This window comes from Mobula hypostoma, chromosome 2, assembly GCF_963921235.1.
Source record: "Mobula hypostoma chromosome 2, sMobHyp1.1, whole genome shotgun sequence".
NCBI classification, from domain to species: Eukaryota; Metazoa; Chordata; class Chondrichthyes; order Myliobatiformes; family Myliobatidae; genus Mobula; species Mobula hypostoma.
The window spans coordinates 87,359,632-87,376,880 of NC_086098.1; the positions used below are offsets into that span (position 1 = coordinate 87,359,632).

General features: G+C 38.1%; 1 protein-coding gene across 1 annotated transcript in view; it reads right to left on the minus strand.

The window, feature by feature from the left end:
* col21a1 (collagen, type XXI, alpha 1) overlaps window positions 1–17,249 on the minus strand; it is a 213,423-nt gene that overhangs the window by 155,637 nt on the left and 40,537 nt on the right. The window contains exons 6-7 of the mRNA XM_063068745.1: window positions 10,311–10,484; window positions 9,088–9,165 (exon numbers count right to left, since the gene is read on the minus strand). Of these exons, the coding sequence (XP_062924815.1) occupies window positions 9,088–9,165; window positions 10,311–10,484 (252 nt within the window). The remainder of the gene's footprint in view (window positions 1–9,087; window positions 9,166–10,310; window positions 10,485–17,249) is intronic.

Below are 17,249 nucleotides of genomic sequence, written 5' to 3' on the forward strand. Positions count from 1 at the left end.
AAAACACTGACACAACACTGACCCTTGCAGAACACCACTAGTCACTGGCAGCTAACTAGAAAAGGTCCCCTTTATTTTCACTCTTTGCCAATCAGCCAATCTTCTTTCCATGCTGGTAACCTTCCTGCAATACCATGGTTCTTATCTTGTTTAGTAGCCTCATATGTAGCCCCTTGGCAAAGGAGAGTCAGTAGATGTTGCTTACTTCTGAAAATCCAAGTAAGCAACATCTACTGACTCTCCTTTGTCTAAGATGTCTGTTATTTTCTCAAAGAGATAAAATCCCTTTGCTTATAAAGTCGCGTTTGGGTAGGAGTCACGATGACCCATGACCCCCTAGGTACATGAGTACTTGAGTCAGCAAGAATGTTGTTTGAGGCCCAGTATTTGGGGTCTTCATCCAATGTCCTCATTCATTATCATCAGCATGTCCTTGTGTCTACACTGAATGTCAAAGCCTGCAGGTCGATTGATGGTCTAGAAGTTTGATGAAACCAGGGTCTGCAAGTCTGCTGTAGAAGTTCAATGCCTGTGGATCCATGAGTTTGGTGGAGGACAAAGGCAGCCTGTCCTGGAGTTGGAAAACTGGATATGTATATGAGTAAGTGGGATGGAGGAACAGGTTTGTTTTACTGTTGTTTCATTGCTTGTTGTGTTCTGCATTGTCCTGCCAAGCACTGTGAACATGCTATATTGGCATCGGAATGTATGCCGGCACTTGTGGTCTGCCTCTATCACATCATTAGTGAATGCGTTGTTTACGTTGGTTGCCAACGTAAACGACGCATTCACTGTATGTTTCAATGTACATGTCATAAATAAATTGATCTGAATCTGAAGAAACTTTTCAGATGGCATCTCCCTCTAAGGAAACCATGCTGACTTTGGTCTGTTTTGTCATGTGCTGCCAAGCTCTCATTGTGAATAACTGTGAGCAATGACAATAAATGCTCTAGGTGGTAAGATAAAAATTTGCATTGAGCTTGGTGCTGGAAAATTTTCAACTACACTTCCATCAAGCCAAGAACACTAAAACTTTATAAATAAAATATATTGCACAATTTCAACATAAACCTCTATAAATTATTGGCAGAAAATTATGTAATAACTATCAAGTTATTACACCAACAATATTAGTATCAGTTCAGATAATAAATAACTTCAGCACAACATAAGGAGGAAGCCAGTTGTAGTATTATTCGCCAAGCTTCTCTGCAGCATCAGATGGCTTTGGATGGCTTACAAAGAAAAATAGGGCAATTACCGCGATGGTTTTACCCTGATTTATGAGTAAGGTCTTTATTTATACAGTTCCCAAAGTTAACAGTCTGCAAAGGCTGCAGCTGCTAACTATTGTTAGAATAAGCCATGCAATGGTTTTTCAAGCATTAAGATACTTCTCTCCATGGTAGTCACAGCAGAAGGCTGTCATAGAGTTGAGGCAAAAGACCAAGATGGATTGGGATGAGCACATGATTTCAGTACATCTTGTCACTTCAATCCCTCCCACCAAGTGTCTTCAACAATCAAGTTCCATAATGTGGGTGGTATCATGGTCTTGCCTTCTAGATCAAAATCCAGGAATTCCCTGCCCACGAGTACTGCAGTATATCTTGAACAAAAGGACTGTATTGGTTATGAAAGGTGACTCATTTTCATCTTCTTAAGGGCAGGTAGTGTTGAGTCATAAATATCAATAAGCCAGCAGCCCGAAAAATTAATTAGAATCTTATACAAGTACACAATTGCTCTACCATGGCAATTATTTCTTTGTCAACATAGTGGAATCACTTTCTCTTCTATCTGGCAAATCAAGGAGCCTCATCCTTCACTGAATCAATATATTCTGCCTTGGTCCTGTACATGTATCTACATATTTCTCTTACCAATACCCTCTATTCTCCCTTATGATGATTTTTTTTATGGCAGAATTGCAAGGGATCTTATCTCCCTGGTCCATCACTAAGAAGAAGAAGAGGATCACATTCGGACACATCCAAGCACTAGTTCAGATCCTGGCAAAATAAAGATGGGGATATTAAGCTGCATGCAACAAGTGGTGACGCCATACGCTAGCAGACCCAGGAATAATGAAGAGCTGGTAAACCTAGTGAAAAAGATTTACGCATGAGTAAATGAAAATCAAAAAATCTATATATGCTAAAAATATGCAACATAAAATGCTGGAAATCCCTCCAAGTTGACTGGAAAGGGATACTGGCAGGAAGGACGGCAGAGCAGCAGTGGCAGCAGTTTATGCAAGAAGTAAGGAAGGTGCAAGACAGGTATATTCCAAAAAAGAAGAAATTTTCGAATGGAAAAAGGATGCAACCGTGGTTGACAAGAGAAGTCAAAGCCAAAGTTAAAGCAAAGGCGAGGGCATACAAGGAAGCAAAAATTAATGGGAAGACAGAGGATTGGGAAGTTTTTAAAAGCTTACAAATGGAAACTAAGAAGGTCGTTAAGAGGGAAAAGATTAACTATGAAAGGAAGCTAGCAAATAATATCAAAGAGGATACTAAAAGCTTTTTCAAGTAGATAAAGAGTAAAAGACAGATGAGGGTAGATATAGGACCGATAGAAAATAATGCTGGAGAAATTGTAATGGGAGATAAGGAGATAGCGGAGGAACTGAATGAGTATTTTGCATCAGTCTTCACGGAGGAAGACATCAGCAGTATACCGGACAGTCAAGGGTGGCAGGGAAGAGAAGTGTGCGCAGTCACAATTACGACAGAGGAAGTACTCAGGAAGCTGAATAGTCTAAAGATACATAAATCTCCCGGACCAGATGGAATGCACCCTCGTGTTCTGAAGGAAGTAGCTGTGGAGATTGCAGAGGCGTTAGCGATGATCTTTCAAAAGTCAATAGATTCTGGCACAGTTCCGGAGGACTGGAAGATTGCAAATGTCACTCCGCTATTTAAGAAGGGGGCAAGGAAGCCAAAAGGAAATTATAGACCTGTTAGCTTGACATTCGTGGTTGGGAAGTTGTTGGAGTCGATTGTCAAGGATGAGGTTACAGAGTACCTGGAGGCATATGACAAGATAGGCAGAACTCAGCATGGTTTCCTTAAAGGAAAATCCTGCCTGACAAACCTATTACAATTTTTTGAAGAAACTACAAGTAGGCTAAACAAGGGAGATGCAGTGGATGTTGTATATTTGGATTTGCAGAAGGCCTTTGACAAGGTGCCACATATGAGGCTACTTAACAAGATAAGAGCCCATGGAAATACAGGAAAGTTACATATGTGGATAGAGTATTGGCTGATTGGCAGGAAACAGAGAGTGGGAATAAAGGGATCCTATTCTGGTTGGCTGCCAGTTACCAGTGGTGTTCCACAGGGGTCCGCGTTGAGGCCGCTTCTTTTTACATTGTACATCAACGATTTGGATTATGCAATAGATGGCTTTGTGGCTAAGTTTGCTGATGATACGAAGACAGGTGGAGGGGCCGGTAGTGCTGAGGAAACAGAGAGTCTGCAGAGAGACTTGAATAGATTGGAAGAATGGGCAAAGAAGTGGCAAACGAAATACAATGCTGGAAAGTGTATGGTTATGCACTTTGGCAGAAGAAATAAACGGGCAGACTATTATTTAAATGGGGAGAGAATTCAAAGTTCTGAGATGCAACGGGACTTGGGGGTCCTCGTACAGGATACCCTTAAGGTTAACCTCCAGGTTGAGTCGATAGTGAAGAAGGCGAATGTAATGTTGGCATTCATTTCTAGAGGAATAGAGTATAGGAGCAGGGATGTGATGTTGAGACTCTATAAGGCACTGGTGAGACCTCACTTGGAGTACTGTGGGCAGTTTTGGTCTCCTTATTTAAGAAAGGATATGCTGACGTTGGAGAGGGTACAGAGAAGATTCACTAGAATGATTCTGGGAATGAGAGGGTTAACATATGAGGAACGTTTGTCCGCTCTTGGACTGTATTCCTTGGAGTTTAGAAGAATGAGGGGAGACCTCATAGAAACATTTTGAATGTTGAAAGGCATGGACAGAGTGGATGTGGCAAAGTTGTTTCCCATGATGGGGGAGTCTAGTACAAGAGGGCATGACTTAAGGATTGAAGGGTGCCCATTCAGAACAGAGATGCGAAGAAATTTTTTTAGCCAGAGGGTGGTGAATCTATGGAATTTGTTGCCATGGGCGGCAGTGGAGGACAAGTCATTGGGTGTATTTAAGGCAGAGATTGATAGGTATCTGAGTAGCCAGGGCATCAAAGATTATGGTGAGAAGGCGGGGGAGTAGGACTAAATGGGAGAATGGATCAGCTCATGATAAAATGGCGGAGCAGACTCGATGGGCCGAATGGCCAACTTCTGCTCCTTTGTCTTATGGAAATAATTCTTCAGTTCTGACAAAAGGTCTTTGACCTGAAAGATAACACTGTTTCTCTTTCCATAAATGCACCCCGACCTGCTAAGTATTTCAAACATTTTCAATTACACACACCTTCCTAGAACATCTTCATTTGGCTCAGGCAACACATTCCTGGGGAACGATGACCTTCTCCAGTATTTAGATCTGAACGGTAGGCATAAGTAGTAATTTTTCTTCCAACATCAATGAAAGCAAGTCATTAAGGAAGAGTATGGAGATGAACAAGCATTAAACTTTTAACTCTCCCTACACCTATTGAGTTAAAAAAGGCAGAATGCAATGGTTTTATTCTGCAATATTGAGAGAGGACTGGAGTAACCTTGCTTTCAAAAATTAGTTCCAATCAACATGGCATTGCTGGTTAAAATATTCTTCTTCTTAATCAGTTCTTTGGGATTGAGACTGACTTACTTACACTCTGATTCTATGGATTCTGAGGTTTCTGATGAGGCCATTATGGAAGATGCAGATTGTTCCACTTTGTGAGTAGTGCACTCCTTCCACCATTTATGCTGGGATTTTGTATCCACCCAATGCATGGACTTGAGGTTCTCAATACCCTTCTCTCCCCCTGTGCAGACCTGGGCTAGAGGTATCCAGGATTCAGTACACAAAGCTATGAATCTTTTCTTCTTTCAGTTGGTAATCCTTTCCCATGATAGAGTTAGAATAGAAAATCCATGGGTCCGAATGAAAGGAAAATGTTTATGTTACTGAGTATTTAGATATTGTGAAGAACCACAAAGAACAGCTGCAAAAGGTTTCCTACCGATTCATACACTTATATATCTGTTGGTTTGGTAAATGCCTTTCCCACACTACAGTCAACTTTTGAAATGATAGGAAAAACTTGGTGGCAAAAGAACCTGCACAGTCACTGCTAATTACACTGGAGAGAATGAAATGGAGATTCACCAGCATGCTGCCTGCATTGGAAGACATTAGTTATTTGGGGCAGATTGGATAGGCTGGGCTTGTTTTACCTGAAGTGAAGGATGCTGAGGAGTGATGTGATAGAAATACAAGATTATGAATCACATAAAAACATAGATAGTCAAAATCTCTTTCTCATGGTAGGGGCATCAAGAACAAGAGATCGTAGATTTAAGGTGCGACAAGGAGATTTAGATGCAAGTTTTTACACATACAGTGGTTAATATGTGGAATGTACTGCAGGAAATAACTAATACATTTAAGGGGCAGTTAGACTGCAAGGTATATAAGTATACAGTCCTAATGCAGCGAAATGGGATTGGTGTATTAGGCATATGGTTGGCATGAATACGGTGGGCTATAGCCCTGTTTCTCTGTTGTACAAATCTATGAATCCATAGTACTAACAATAATTCAGGATGCTTTTGTAACTAACCCTGCTTTACGTTATAATTTAATTAGATATTTGATAAACTGTAGCAAACACAAGATCAGCTTATATAAGTGGCTAATGATAGGGAGCCCAAGCAAATAGAAGTGTGTTCACAAAACATAGAACACATTTAACCACCATAAATGATGGGGAATCAGGAAGAATATTCAACAAGGTTACATTATAGAAGAGCACTCTGGCCTACATGACTTTCTAATACTTATTACATTCGGGGAATTCAGTTTTCCAGGGAATGGAATTAGTTTAGACCTCCAGAATTTATCTAATCTTTCATAGAATGGAATTAGAATTGAAATTTTGCTTTTACAAATGCCATATATGAACATATATAAAAAAGACTCCAGTCATGGACATTGAAGAAAGTAAGAATGAAAATCTATCCAAATTCTACATTTCTCCCGAGTAGCGGATTAAAAAGATGGTAACATAAACATTCCCTGGTCCTCATTATCTCTATTAAAATAGTAGCAAACAGCAAAAGGCATAGAGAACTGATTTAAGCAAATAAGCAACTTTTTAGAAGAACTACAAAATGGTTAACTGAGAGCCAAGCTTTTATTTTCTTGATTAAAAGTAATCATTTTATCTGATTAGATATGGGAATAAGAGAATCAAGTTGTAAAAATAAACAAAGGGATCTCACTAAGATGTTTATTGCAGATTGATATTGTTGAATACACAAAAATGCCACCCTTATCAGAGTTGTACAAATTTGTATAAGTTTAAATCTAAAACCTTGTAAATTGTACATGGATTTTTGAAGCAGTTGCTTGATTCAGTGTTACTTCAGATAATGCAATCAGGATCTAACTTCATTCTTAATAATCATCTGGTGTCATAAAACAGAAAGGAAATTGTGGGAACATTCTTTGTGTCCACAGTTTTAGAATAGGGGTTGATTACAAGGAAGTTTAATCTTTCTGCACTATTTGTGGTATTGTGATCAAATTATTTATAAAATCTGCAGACAAGATACATTTTCTTCACGTATTAAATAATTTAGAAATACTTCCCAGCAAGTTTCCAGAGATCCTTTATCAAATCAAAGTTCTAGGAAGTGAAATGTGAATGCAAATATTCAGTATTCTCCTATAATAACAAACGGATTTAACTTCACAGTCCTATAAATTTCCCAATGTTCTCACAATATATTAGAATTCTTTGAAGGAGAGCCATGTACTAAGGATACAGAAGAACCGGTAAATATATTTAGATTTCCAGAAGGCATTTGTGAATGTAGTGCATCAAACATCATTGCAGAAAATAAAAGCTCATGGTTAGCAGGTAATATGTTAGAGTGGATATTAGGTTGGCTAGATATCAGGGAACAGAAAGTAGGCAAAAATGAGGGATTTTCTGATTGGCAAGATTAAGAGCTAGCTATAATTTAATTCTGAAAAATACGGTGGAATAACTTTTTTCTGATGAGAGCAATATTGTTAACTTGATCACAAAAATAAGTAAATATTTAGTGTATCTATATTTGTAGTTAAAGTTCAGTTGCCAAGCAAATTTACTGAATAATATTTTAATTCTCTTTACTATAGCTTAATTTTTATGATAATTTCATATTTAATACATTTCACATTTAAACTATCTACAAAATTTTAAGAATTTTAATGATTACATAAGCACATGTAAAATATAGTGTAAATACTTAAATGCCACCTACTTGATAATATCCAAAACAGGGTTATCATACATACCGAAATATTCTGGAATAAAAGTTTAGAAAGATATGATTAGACTGACAAAGGATTCCAATCACAGAAAAATAATGAGTCCTAAGTAAAAGAGAACCTTTTGAGGCAGAATAATATACATCTAAGGAAATGCAAGCACTGCTTCACTATTCTCCTTTCATTGATACTAATCATCCTTAATTAAAGAGGAAGTGATCATGGTTGTAAAAGAGAAAAATTCTAAGCAGAAAAACAATAAAAATCCCAGAAGCAGAAGAAATAAGTGATATATATTTAAAGTTAGATGTTGTTATTTCAACACTCAAATAAAATGCAAATTTTCCAGGCCTCAAAGATAATTTTCATGTTACAAGTTGTCTCAATGATACCCCTTTGATGAAGTCTGTGACATTTTGAGAGTTGTACATTGTATTAACTTGCAATTGCTAACTATGCAATAGAACATCGGTTAAATTTCCATATTCTCATTTTCCTTAGACAGAGAGGAAGACCATTCAGCCTATCAAGCCTATGCTGGCTCAAAGAATAATTGCATTACCTTATTATTTTTTCCTGAAATCTATTCTGGAAACATTCTCATCACCTCCCCTCAGATTCTACCACTCACCTGCACACCAAGGGTAATTTACAGTGGCCTATTAACCAACCTACTCACTTGTCTTTGGGATATAGGAGGAAACCAGAGGATTCAGAGGAAACCAGTCACTAAGTCTGTCTTTCTACTGAAGTACTATAATACATGCTTCTAAAATTAGAAGCCATTCCATTTTCTCTGCAGCTGAAACATATTTTATTTCTAACTTAAAACAATCATTCTACGGTTGAAGTCACTTAGACCAGACACTAAAATGGGGAAGAAATGTGATCTAAGTGACTTGGCTGTGGAATGGTTGTTGGTGTCATACAGGGTGGTGTGAGATCTCAGAAACTACTGATTTCCAGGGATTTCCATGCACAGTAATCTCGAGGGATTACAGAGAATGGTGCAAAAAAAAATCCAGTGAGTTGCAGTTCCATGAGCAAAAATGGCCTGTTAATGACAAAAGTCAGAGGAGAATGGTCAGACTGGTTCAAGCTGACCGGAAGGTGACAGTAACTCAACTAACCACATGTTACAACATTGGTAGAAGAACATTTCTGAACACACTACATTTCTTTCCCATTCTAATGTCTGGTCTGAACAACAACTGAACCTCTTGACCATGTCTGCATACTATATAGAGTTGCTGTCACTTGGCTGGCTGATTAGATATTTGTATTATTGAGCAGGTGTACAGGTGTAGCTAATAAAGTGGTTACTGAATTTAGATTTCCTCCACATTTTGTTAATTGTTGAAAAGGCTAGCATTCTCCCATCTTTATCAACATTTTCAAATATAATCAATACTTTGAAAGTAAATTTAATTTATCATTATTTTTGCTTTATATGCTTGAAACTAGTTGGCAGGTGCCATTGCCTGAGGTGAATCAACGGAATGTGATTTTAATGACATATTTTTAACATTTATTACGCTTTGATGTTATCAATGACAGCTTAAGAATGATAAGTAAGGTCTATAATTTGTAATGCAATACAATTAAGTTATCATATGGAGATGTACTTACAATAGTTGGAATTTCACAAGCAGTTTCTCGCTGATTCTGTTCTGGGTCACAGTAAATCCTTAATTTTTGAACGTCAAACTACAATCAATAGTACCATGTTAAAAAAAGAAGTAACTGTTATATTTTGCCTAATAAAATAATTTCTGTAAAATAATGTATTCTATATTCAGTAATTTTTGAATTATTCAAATTTGATTGTGTCTATATTTGAATCTACATTCGAATCTCATGATTACAGATGTAATTACTTAACCAAAACATTTTCATGTATCTTTATTTCACCATATATTTATCAGATAAGTTTCAAAGACAAGATCTGAGATGCTCAATCTGTCATAAGACCATAGGATATAGAAGCAGACATAGGCCATTCGGCCCATTGAGTCTGCTCCGCCTTTCAATCATGGACTGATCCAATTCTTCCAGTTATTCCAACTTCCCTGCCTTCTTCCCATACCCTTTGATGCCCTGGTTAACCTATCTATCCTTGCCTTAAAGGACCCAATGAGTTGGCCTCTACAGCCACTCGTGGCAACCAATTCCACAGATTTACCACCCTCTGACTAAAGTAATTTCTCTGCATCTCTGTTCTAAATGGACGTCCTTCAATCCTGAAGTCATGCCCCCTTGTCCTAGACACCCCTACTATGGGAAATAACTTTGCCATATCTAATCTGTCCAGGTTTTTACCATTTGGAATGTTTCTATGAGATCCCCACTCATTCTTCTGAACTCCAGGGAATACAGCCCAAGAGCTGCCAGATGTTCCTCATATGGTAACCCTTTCATTCCTGGAATCATTCTTGTGAATCTTCTCTGAACCCTCTCCAATGTCAGTATATCCTTTCTAAAATAAGGAGCCCAAAATGCACACAATACATCAAGCGTGGTCTCACGAGTACCTTATAGAGCCTCAACATCACATCCCTGCTCTTATATTCTGTACCTCTAGAAATGAATGCCAACATTGCATTCGCCTTCTTCATCACCAACTCAACCTGGAGGTTAACCAGTTTAGGGTATCCAGCACAAGGACTCCCAAGCCCCTTTGCATCTCTGCATTTTGAATTCCCTCCCCAGCTAAATAATAGTCTGCCCGTTTATTTCTTTCACCAAAGTGCATGACCATACACTGTCTCCTAATATAGTGCAGAGATTGAGAAAAATCTAGATTTTTAATAATTAATTTTTATTGCTGTTTATTGAGCAAAATTCTAACTTACTGGTACAGTTGCTTCTTTCCCAAAGTACTTTCCAATCTGTGTTTTTCCACTAATGAAGATACCAACAACAGGTTTTAGTTGTCTTGTCTCAATAAATTTATCATCCAAATATAAAGTAGCATCTCTTTCTGTTACAAGGACTCGCAGAAGGTGCCATTTTTCATCAAACAATGCCTATAGCAAAACAAATTATGAGATAAATTGTCAGAATTAATGATTTCACTCTGAGCCCGTTTTAGTCTCTTCATCTCTTACACTCAGCATGCATTACACTTATTAACTTATTCATATTCAATTCCAAAATTTATTCTTTCATGAGTTAACCAGTTAGAAGTAATTTATTGGATAATCAATTACCTTGAAGTTAAGTGAAAAGGAATTCCCTTAATTGTGCATGATATTATAGTTCAAGTAATACCAATAAATGCACTAGATGTTGTAAAGTACATTTATTGGTATTACTTGAACTTGGAATAACTTCTGTACTTTTGAATGGTTAGCAAAATAAATTTAAGGTTAAATCTGTTATTATATGATTATTGCAGTGGTATGTCTTCAATGTTCCCTCTAATTTGTAATGACCAGTGTGCACAAAGATCTTGTGCTATGCAAATTTTTGCCCAGTGCCAACAACATATGCACACTGAATTTTTAAGTGGAGGTAAACCAGAAGATATTCTAAGGATAATAAACTGTAAAGTCCAGTTTGTTGTTCATTGTTTAAAAGATATAAAATTACTGTCAATAAGAACTTTGATCCCCTCTAGGGTTGATTGTTTCTGCTCTCATTCATCTGCACTCTCACAAAACATTCTGCTTTAAATGAACTAGTGGTTCTTTTGCTCTTCGAGCCTTTCCTTCTTCGGATTAATTGATTTGTGACTCAATAATTTCTTCTATAAAAACGGTATAAGTAAACTAATTCTAAGGTCTATAGACGGGAGGATGAGATAGCAGTGCACCGCGCCCGCGCAGCCCTCCAATGAAAATGATATTGTATCCATTAACTAGGGGCTGTGGACAATTCTGATTTGATGGAGACAGACGTGAAAGCACAGAGGAACATCTGGAGAAATTTCTGAAACGCCGGTTCGCTGCCGTTGTTACTGCATGATCGAGAAATCTTCCGGAGGGAAGGCCCCAAAATCCCCAGCTTTGCCTGCTGCTGGCGACCGAGATTGAGGTCGAATCGCTCGGATAGAGATGGTGCTCAGTACTCGGTGTCGGAGGGCCGATCGGAGGCTCGAAGTTTTCGGATGACTCAGAGTCGGACTGTGGTCGGGCATGGCAGGAAGAGTTTTCTTCCTTCTCCTGTCTGCGTGAGATGTGGCACGTTTGAGAGACTTTGTACTTTCTACTGTGCCATGGACTGTTCTTCATCAAGTTATGGTATTGTTGCACTGTTGTAACTATATGTTCTAATTATGTGGTTTTGTTAGCTTTTTCAGTCTTCGTTTGTCCTGTGTTTTGTGATATCACACCACAGGAAATATTGTATCATTTCTTAATGCATACATTACTAAATGACAATAAAAGAGGACTGCGTGTCTTCATAATCTTAATCATAGCAAAATCCACATTGTCAACACCATCTGCATCAGAAACTGGAAAAGGTAATGTGATTGTGTAAGATCCTGAAGCATGCCAGTGAGGTAGAGGGTGACAATCTTTTGTGTGCAGATTAAATTCCTTCGTGTGCTAGTAGCAAAAGATATGTGCGCATGCACAAGCGCACATTATAGAGGAACATTATATACCTCACAGATCTTAGGACATTGGTGATTCTTATCTTATGGTTTGATGGCATGCTCCATCACCCTGTCCCACTGCTTGCAACATTGAATCACAGAGATACGTGGATATCAGGTATTCACAGCAGAAATATGTAGTGTATGGAGCAACAACAATGCAAACTACTTGCCAAATTGCAAACTTCTTTGTACCCAATGTACTTTTTGTGCCTTCCACAAGAAATGAGTTCTGAACTGCAGGGGAAAAAAATCAATACTTGTTTATTTAATTGTAAACACAAAATACTCTGCAGATGCTGGTGTCAAAGCAACACACACAACATGCTGGAGGAACTCAGCAGGTCGGGCAGCATCCGTGGAAACGAACAGTCAACGTCTCGGCCTGAAACGTTGACTGTTTGTTTCCACGGATGCTGCCCGACCCGCTAAGTTCCTCCAGCGTGTTGTGTGTGTTGCTTATTTAATTGATCTGTAACTAGTTGCTGAACTGTAATTAGTTGCCAAAGTGTTGGAGAAACTGAATTGGAAAAGATCTTGTGCTGCTGCTGCAAAGTTTGTAGAAATTAGTGCTTCAGGATGAAGGCTTCTAATCTTTTTTTTGTCAACTAGGGGTGCTTTACTAGTAATTCTCCAGGCCTCCATTGCTATTTGGTCCAGGATGAAAGGCCCTAACTTGCTAGAGGAGTCAGGAGATCTAAGATGAGAAGGCCTTTGCATATAGTGTCTTTTTCACATGAAACTTCCAGGATTAATGCTCTTATACCACACATCTGTACCTAGAGACTAAGAATACCAAAATAATTGGTCATCAATATCTTGCACTTGCTGTAAATCTCCAGCCACAAAGTTTAATCTGATTAACTTTGGAGGTGAGGATCACATAATTATGTTTCTGGATCATTGCAAGTAACCTTGTACACACAATGTTTGCTGCTTTCTGCTATATTGACAACATGACTGAGCCACTATATTCAAGGAGAAGAGAATTCATCTCCACCTCAAACAAGTACAGCAAGCATTATGGCATAAGGATTTCCCCCAGAAAAGGATTTCAAGTGCTTATAAAGTCATAGCATTATACAGTAATACAACACAGATATAGCCCCTTTGACCCAACCAGTTCACGCTGACCATAGGGTAACAGAATACAAAAGGCATTCTTTGCCCCAGATTTGAATACCAAACTGCTTTGAAACAAAAATTAGAGCCTCTCCAAATAAGAAAACAGTGACTCTTGAGAAAATAATACAACTGTCAAAGCTATGCATCCAGGAAACTAACATGAGATTTTCCATTATGAATTCTAGTGTGCATAACATACGTTAGCCAACATGTTGAACTGATAGAAGGCTCTTTGGAATTTGGAGTATCTCCTGAATTCCTTTCAATTCTGTGCAGGATCTTGTAAGTGCACGATTGAGGCCATACCATAGATGGCCTAACTTTGGAGTGCACTAATCTATTATGTCTACCATTTGAACACTAACATCCACAGTCATGACAGCAGCAAATGAGCTTTCAAGGTGCAATGTTCATACATTTGACAGTTTCTGTCTATGCTGAAATGGAAGTTGATTTGTTTCATCAGATGCTGCACCACTGAAAAGCAAAAAAAATACTAGATACTGTAAGTCTACAAAGCAACAAGATATACAAAATACTCAACAGAACTGGCAGCATTGGAGAAGACAAGAAAGAGAGCCAATGTTTCATATCAATGATGTTTTATCAGAACTGCATTGTGCATGAATCTGGAAGTGTTGACATGGATATGGCAAATCCTTTTGTTAATTTTACAGTGAAAGTAAGGCTCATTTTAATGCTGCTATTGCATGATGGGACTACAAATTAAACAACGTTGCAATTTGAAAAATAATCCCATGCGCAAGTATTTTGAAGGGTATGGAAGAAGGGGATTGAATATTAATAATTAATTTTCAAATTAAGTTTGGTAACTGGGTGCTGCACTTTACTCTTTATGAGGGAAATCATCAAATTAAGGTCAATATATTTTTTAAAGTAAGACAGAAAATGAGCATTTCTAAACATCAATAGTCATGTTTTAAATCACCTGTTAACCTCTGTATATAACATTCTGATCTTCATAAACATACATCCACAGTATAAAAGCTGGGAAATGTAAAATATTGGTCAGATCATAACTGGAGAATTCTGCTTATATTAAGGTCAAAATATGGGATGGAGATTAATGGCAAGGTAATTTATTTCCAGCTAGGAAATCAGGGCTGTCTGAAAGTTTATTTTATCCTTCAAAAATATTCTCTATATTTTATGTACCAATCAGCATGTGCAAATAAACCAACATGACATCATAATTTGAGCTGCAACAGCACAGTAAAAATAAGTGCTATAAATCTACTTTGCTCTCATGTTGCAATCTGCACCCAAATGGCCACATTACAAAAATAAAATCAGTCAATAAACTGATTGAAAATCTAACTAAAACGTTTTTCTTTTCTCCCCTATTTCTTCTGTCTCATTTCTACTATATGCAATGTTCAAAATGCATGTATTAATATAATGCCCCTTTCCTCTCAATGCTGAACTAAAAATAAAGTTTTGTTCTTACTAGCAGATAGCTAAATAATAAACAGATGTCTTCCCATTACAGATACTATCCATAAACTCTGGAATTGAAGTATTTCGTTTCCCACTATATGATCCAAATTTCAAAATGAATACTCATAATTGTTTTCTGTTTCATACTCTTCTTCCATTATATTCTGGACAGATATGCACAGTTCACACTTCATCTCATTTCTGATTATAAATTCTTTCAATTTTGCGTCATTAATACATTCTGAAATTAAATACAGTCGGCCCTCCGTATCCGTGGGTTCCACATCCTCAGATTCAACGAACCATGGATCGGGATCAAAAAAAAACTCGGAAGTTCTCTCTCCAGCACTCGTTGTTTGAGCATTGTTCGCCTTGTGTCTCGTTCATTTGCTACTTGCGTTGTGAGCGAGAGGAAGGAGTTTAAGGCTAGTAAGGGATGGCTGGCTAGTTATGTAAAGCGCTACAGCCTCAAGAACTTAAAGATCACGGGAGAATCGGCATCGGCTGATGCCGAGGCAGCATCAGCGTTCCCAGAAGAGCTACGATGGTTGTGTTTGTACTGAACATGTACAGACTTTTTTCTTGTCATTATTCCCTAAACAATACAGTATACAACTATTTACATAGCATTTACATTGTATTAGGTATTATAAGTAATCTAGAGATGATTTAAAGTACAAATGTTTGTATATGGGAGGATGTGCATAGGTTATATGCAAATACTACGCCATTTTATATATGGGACTTGAGCATCTGCGGGGAGTCCCGGAACCAAACCCCCGTGGATACGGAGGGCCGACTGTAAACACTTCTCTCTTGATCTCATCATCTATATCCCGTGAGCTTCTCAGTGAGTCTCCTATAATAGCTGCTTCTTTTTCTATTATCTACCAACTTGCTGCATTCAATTCTTTTTAATTACACTATAGCTTACCCTTCATCCCATTATTCTATATTATTTTATTCCAAGCAACCCTCAGCATAATTTTACATCCTGACACTAACTCCACACTACACTTCTGTGGTTTGCTTTTACCCATCTATTAACTACTTCCAAACGTCCCTAACTTAATTTTCCATGAACTTTACTGAACTCAGTTTCCTTATCCCAGTCAAGAGTCTCTTTACTCATCTATCATGTCTTTCCCATTATGATCTATACCTAACATCACTTTTTGTATGTACTCCTAAAACCAACTGACATCAGAGCAGCAGAGAAGTTAGAGTACATGAATTTCAGGGTGATACACGAGTGTGGATACTAGAAGTAATGAGTAGGAATAAGTAGGTCCTTTTTAGACTGTGAGTAGTAGGATACCTGTTTGGCGCAACTATTCACAATCAACACTTAGACATCACTTTATTGGGTACATCCTGTAACTAATAATGTGGCCACTGAGTGTATGTTTATGGTCTCCTGCTACTGTAGCCCTTCTAGTTCAAGTTTCAATGGGCTGTACATTCAGAGATGCTGTTCTGCACACCACGGATATAATGCATGGCTATTTGAGCTAGTGTTGTTTTTCTGTCAGCTTGAACTAGACTGGCCATTCTCCTCTGACTTCACCCGTTAAAAAGGTGTTTACACCCTCAGAACTGCCGCTCACTGGATATTTTTTGGTTTTTGCACCATACTGTGTAAACTCTAGACACCATTGTGCATGAAAATCTAAGACCGATCAGCAGTTTCTGAGATACTCAAATCACTCCATTTGGCATGAACAATTATTCTATGGTCAAAGTCACTCAGATCACATTTCTTCCCCATTCTGACATTAGGTCTGATTAACAACAGAATCCTTTGACTATGTCTGCATGCTTTTATGTTCTGAGTTGCTGACACAGGATTGGCTGATTAGATATTTGCATTAACAAGTAGGTGTACAGGTGTACCTAATAAAGTGGCCACTGAGTGTATATCCATAAATTAGTTGAGGAGAACAAACATAAATTTCCAAGTATATTGATAGCATGAAAACAGAGGGAACATGAACAACACATACATAATGCTGGAAGAACTCACCAAGTCTGACATCATCTATAAACAGTTGCATTTTGGGCCAACCAGGACTGGAAAGGAAGGAGGCAGAAGCTAAAAGTAGAAGGTGGGCAGTGTGCAAGTAGTACAAGCTGACAGGTGATAGATGAGGCCAGGTGAAGGGGAACATGGGTGGGTGGTGGAGGGGGGTGATATGAAAGGCTGGGAGGAGATAGGTGGAAGAAAGAAAGGACTGAAGAAAAATAAATCTGATAGGAGAGGACAGTGGACCATGAGTGGTGACGAAGTTTCAAAAAAGTTTTAAGCTCAGTGAATGGGCAATAATGTGATTAATGGAATACAATGTGGAAATATCTGAGATAACCCATGTGGTAGTAAAAACAATTTTTAAATGATGAAAGATTTGGAAATGTTCAAGTTCAAAGGGACTTTAGCATCTTAAAACATAGAACATAGAACATACAATAGTACAGCACAGTACAGGCCCTTCGGCCCACAATGTTGTGCCGACTCTCAAACCCTGCCTCCCATATAAGCCTCAACCTTAAATTCCTCCATATACCTGTCTAGTAGTCTCTTAAACTTCACTAGTGTATCTGCCTCCACCAC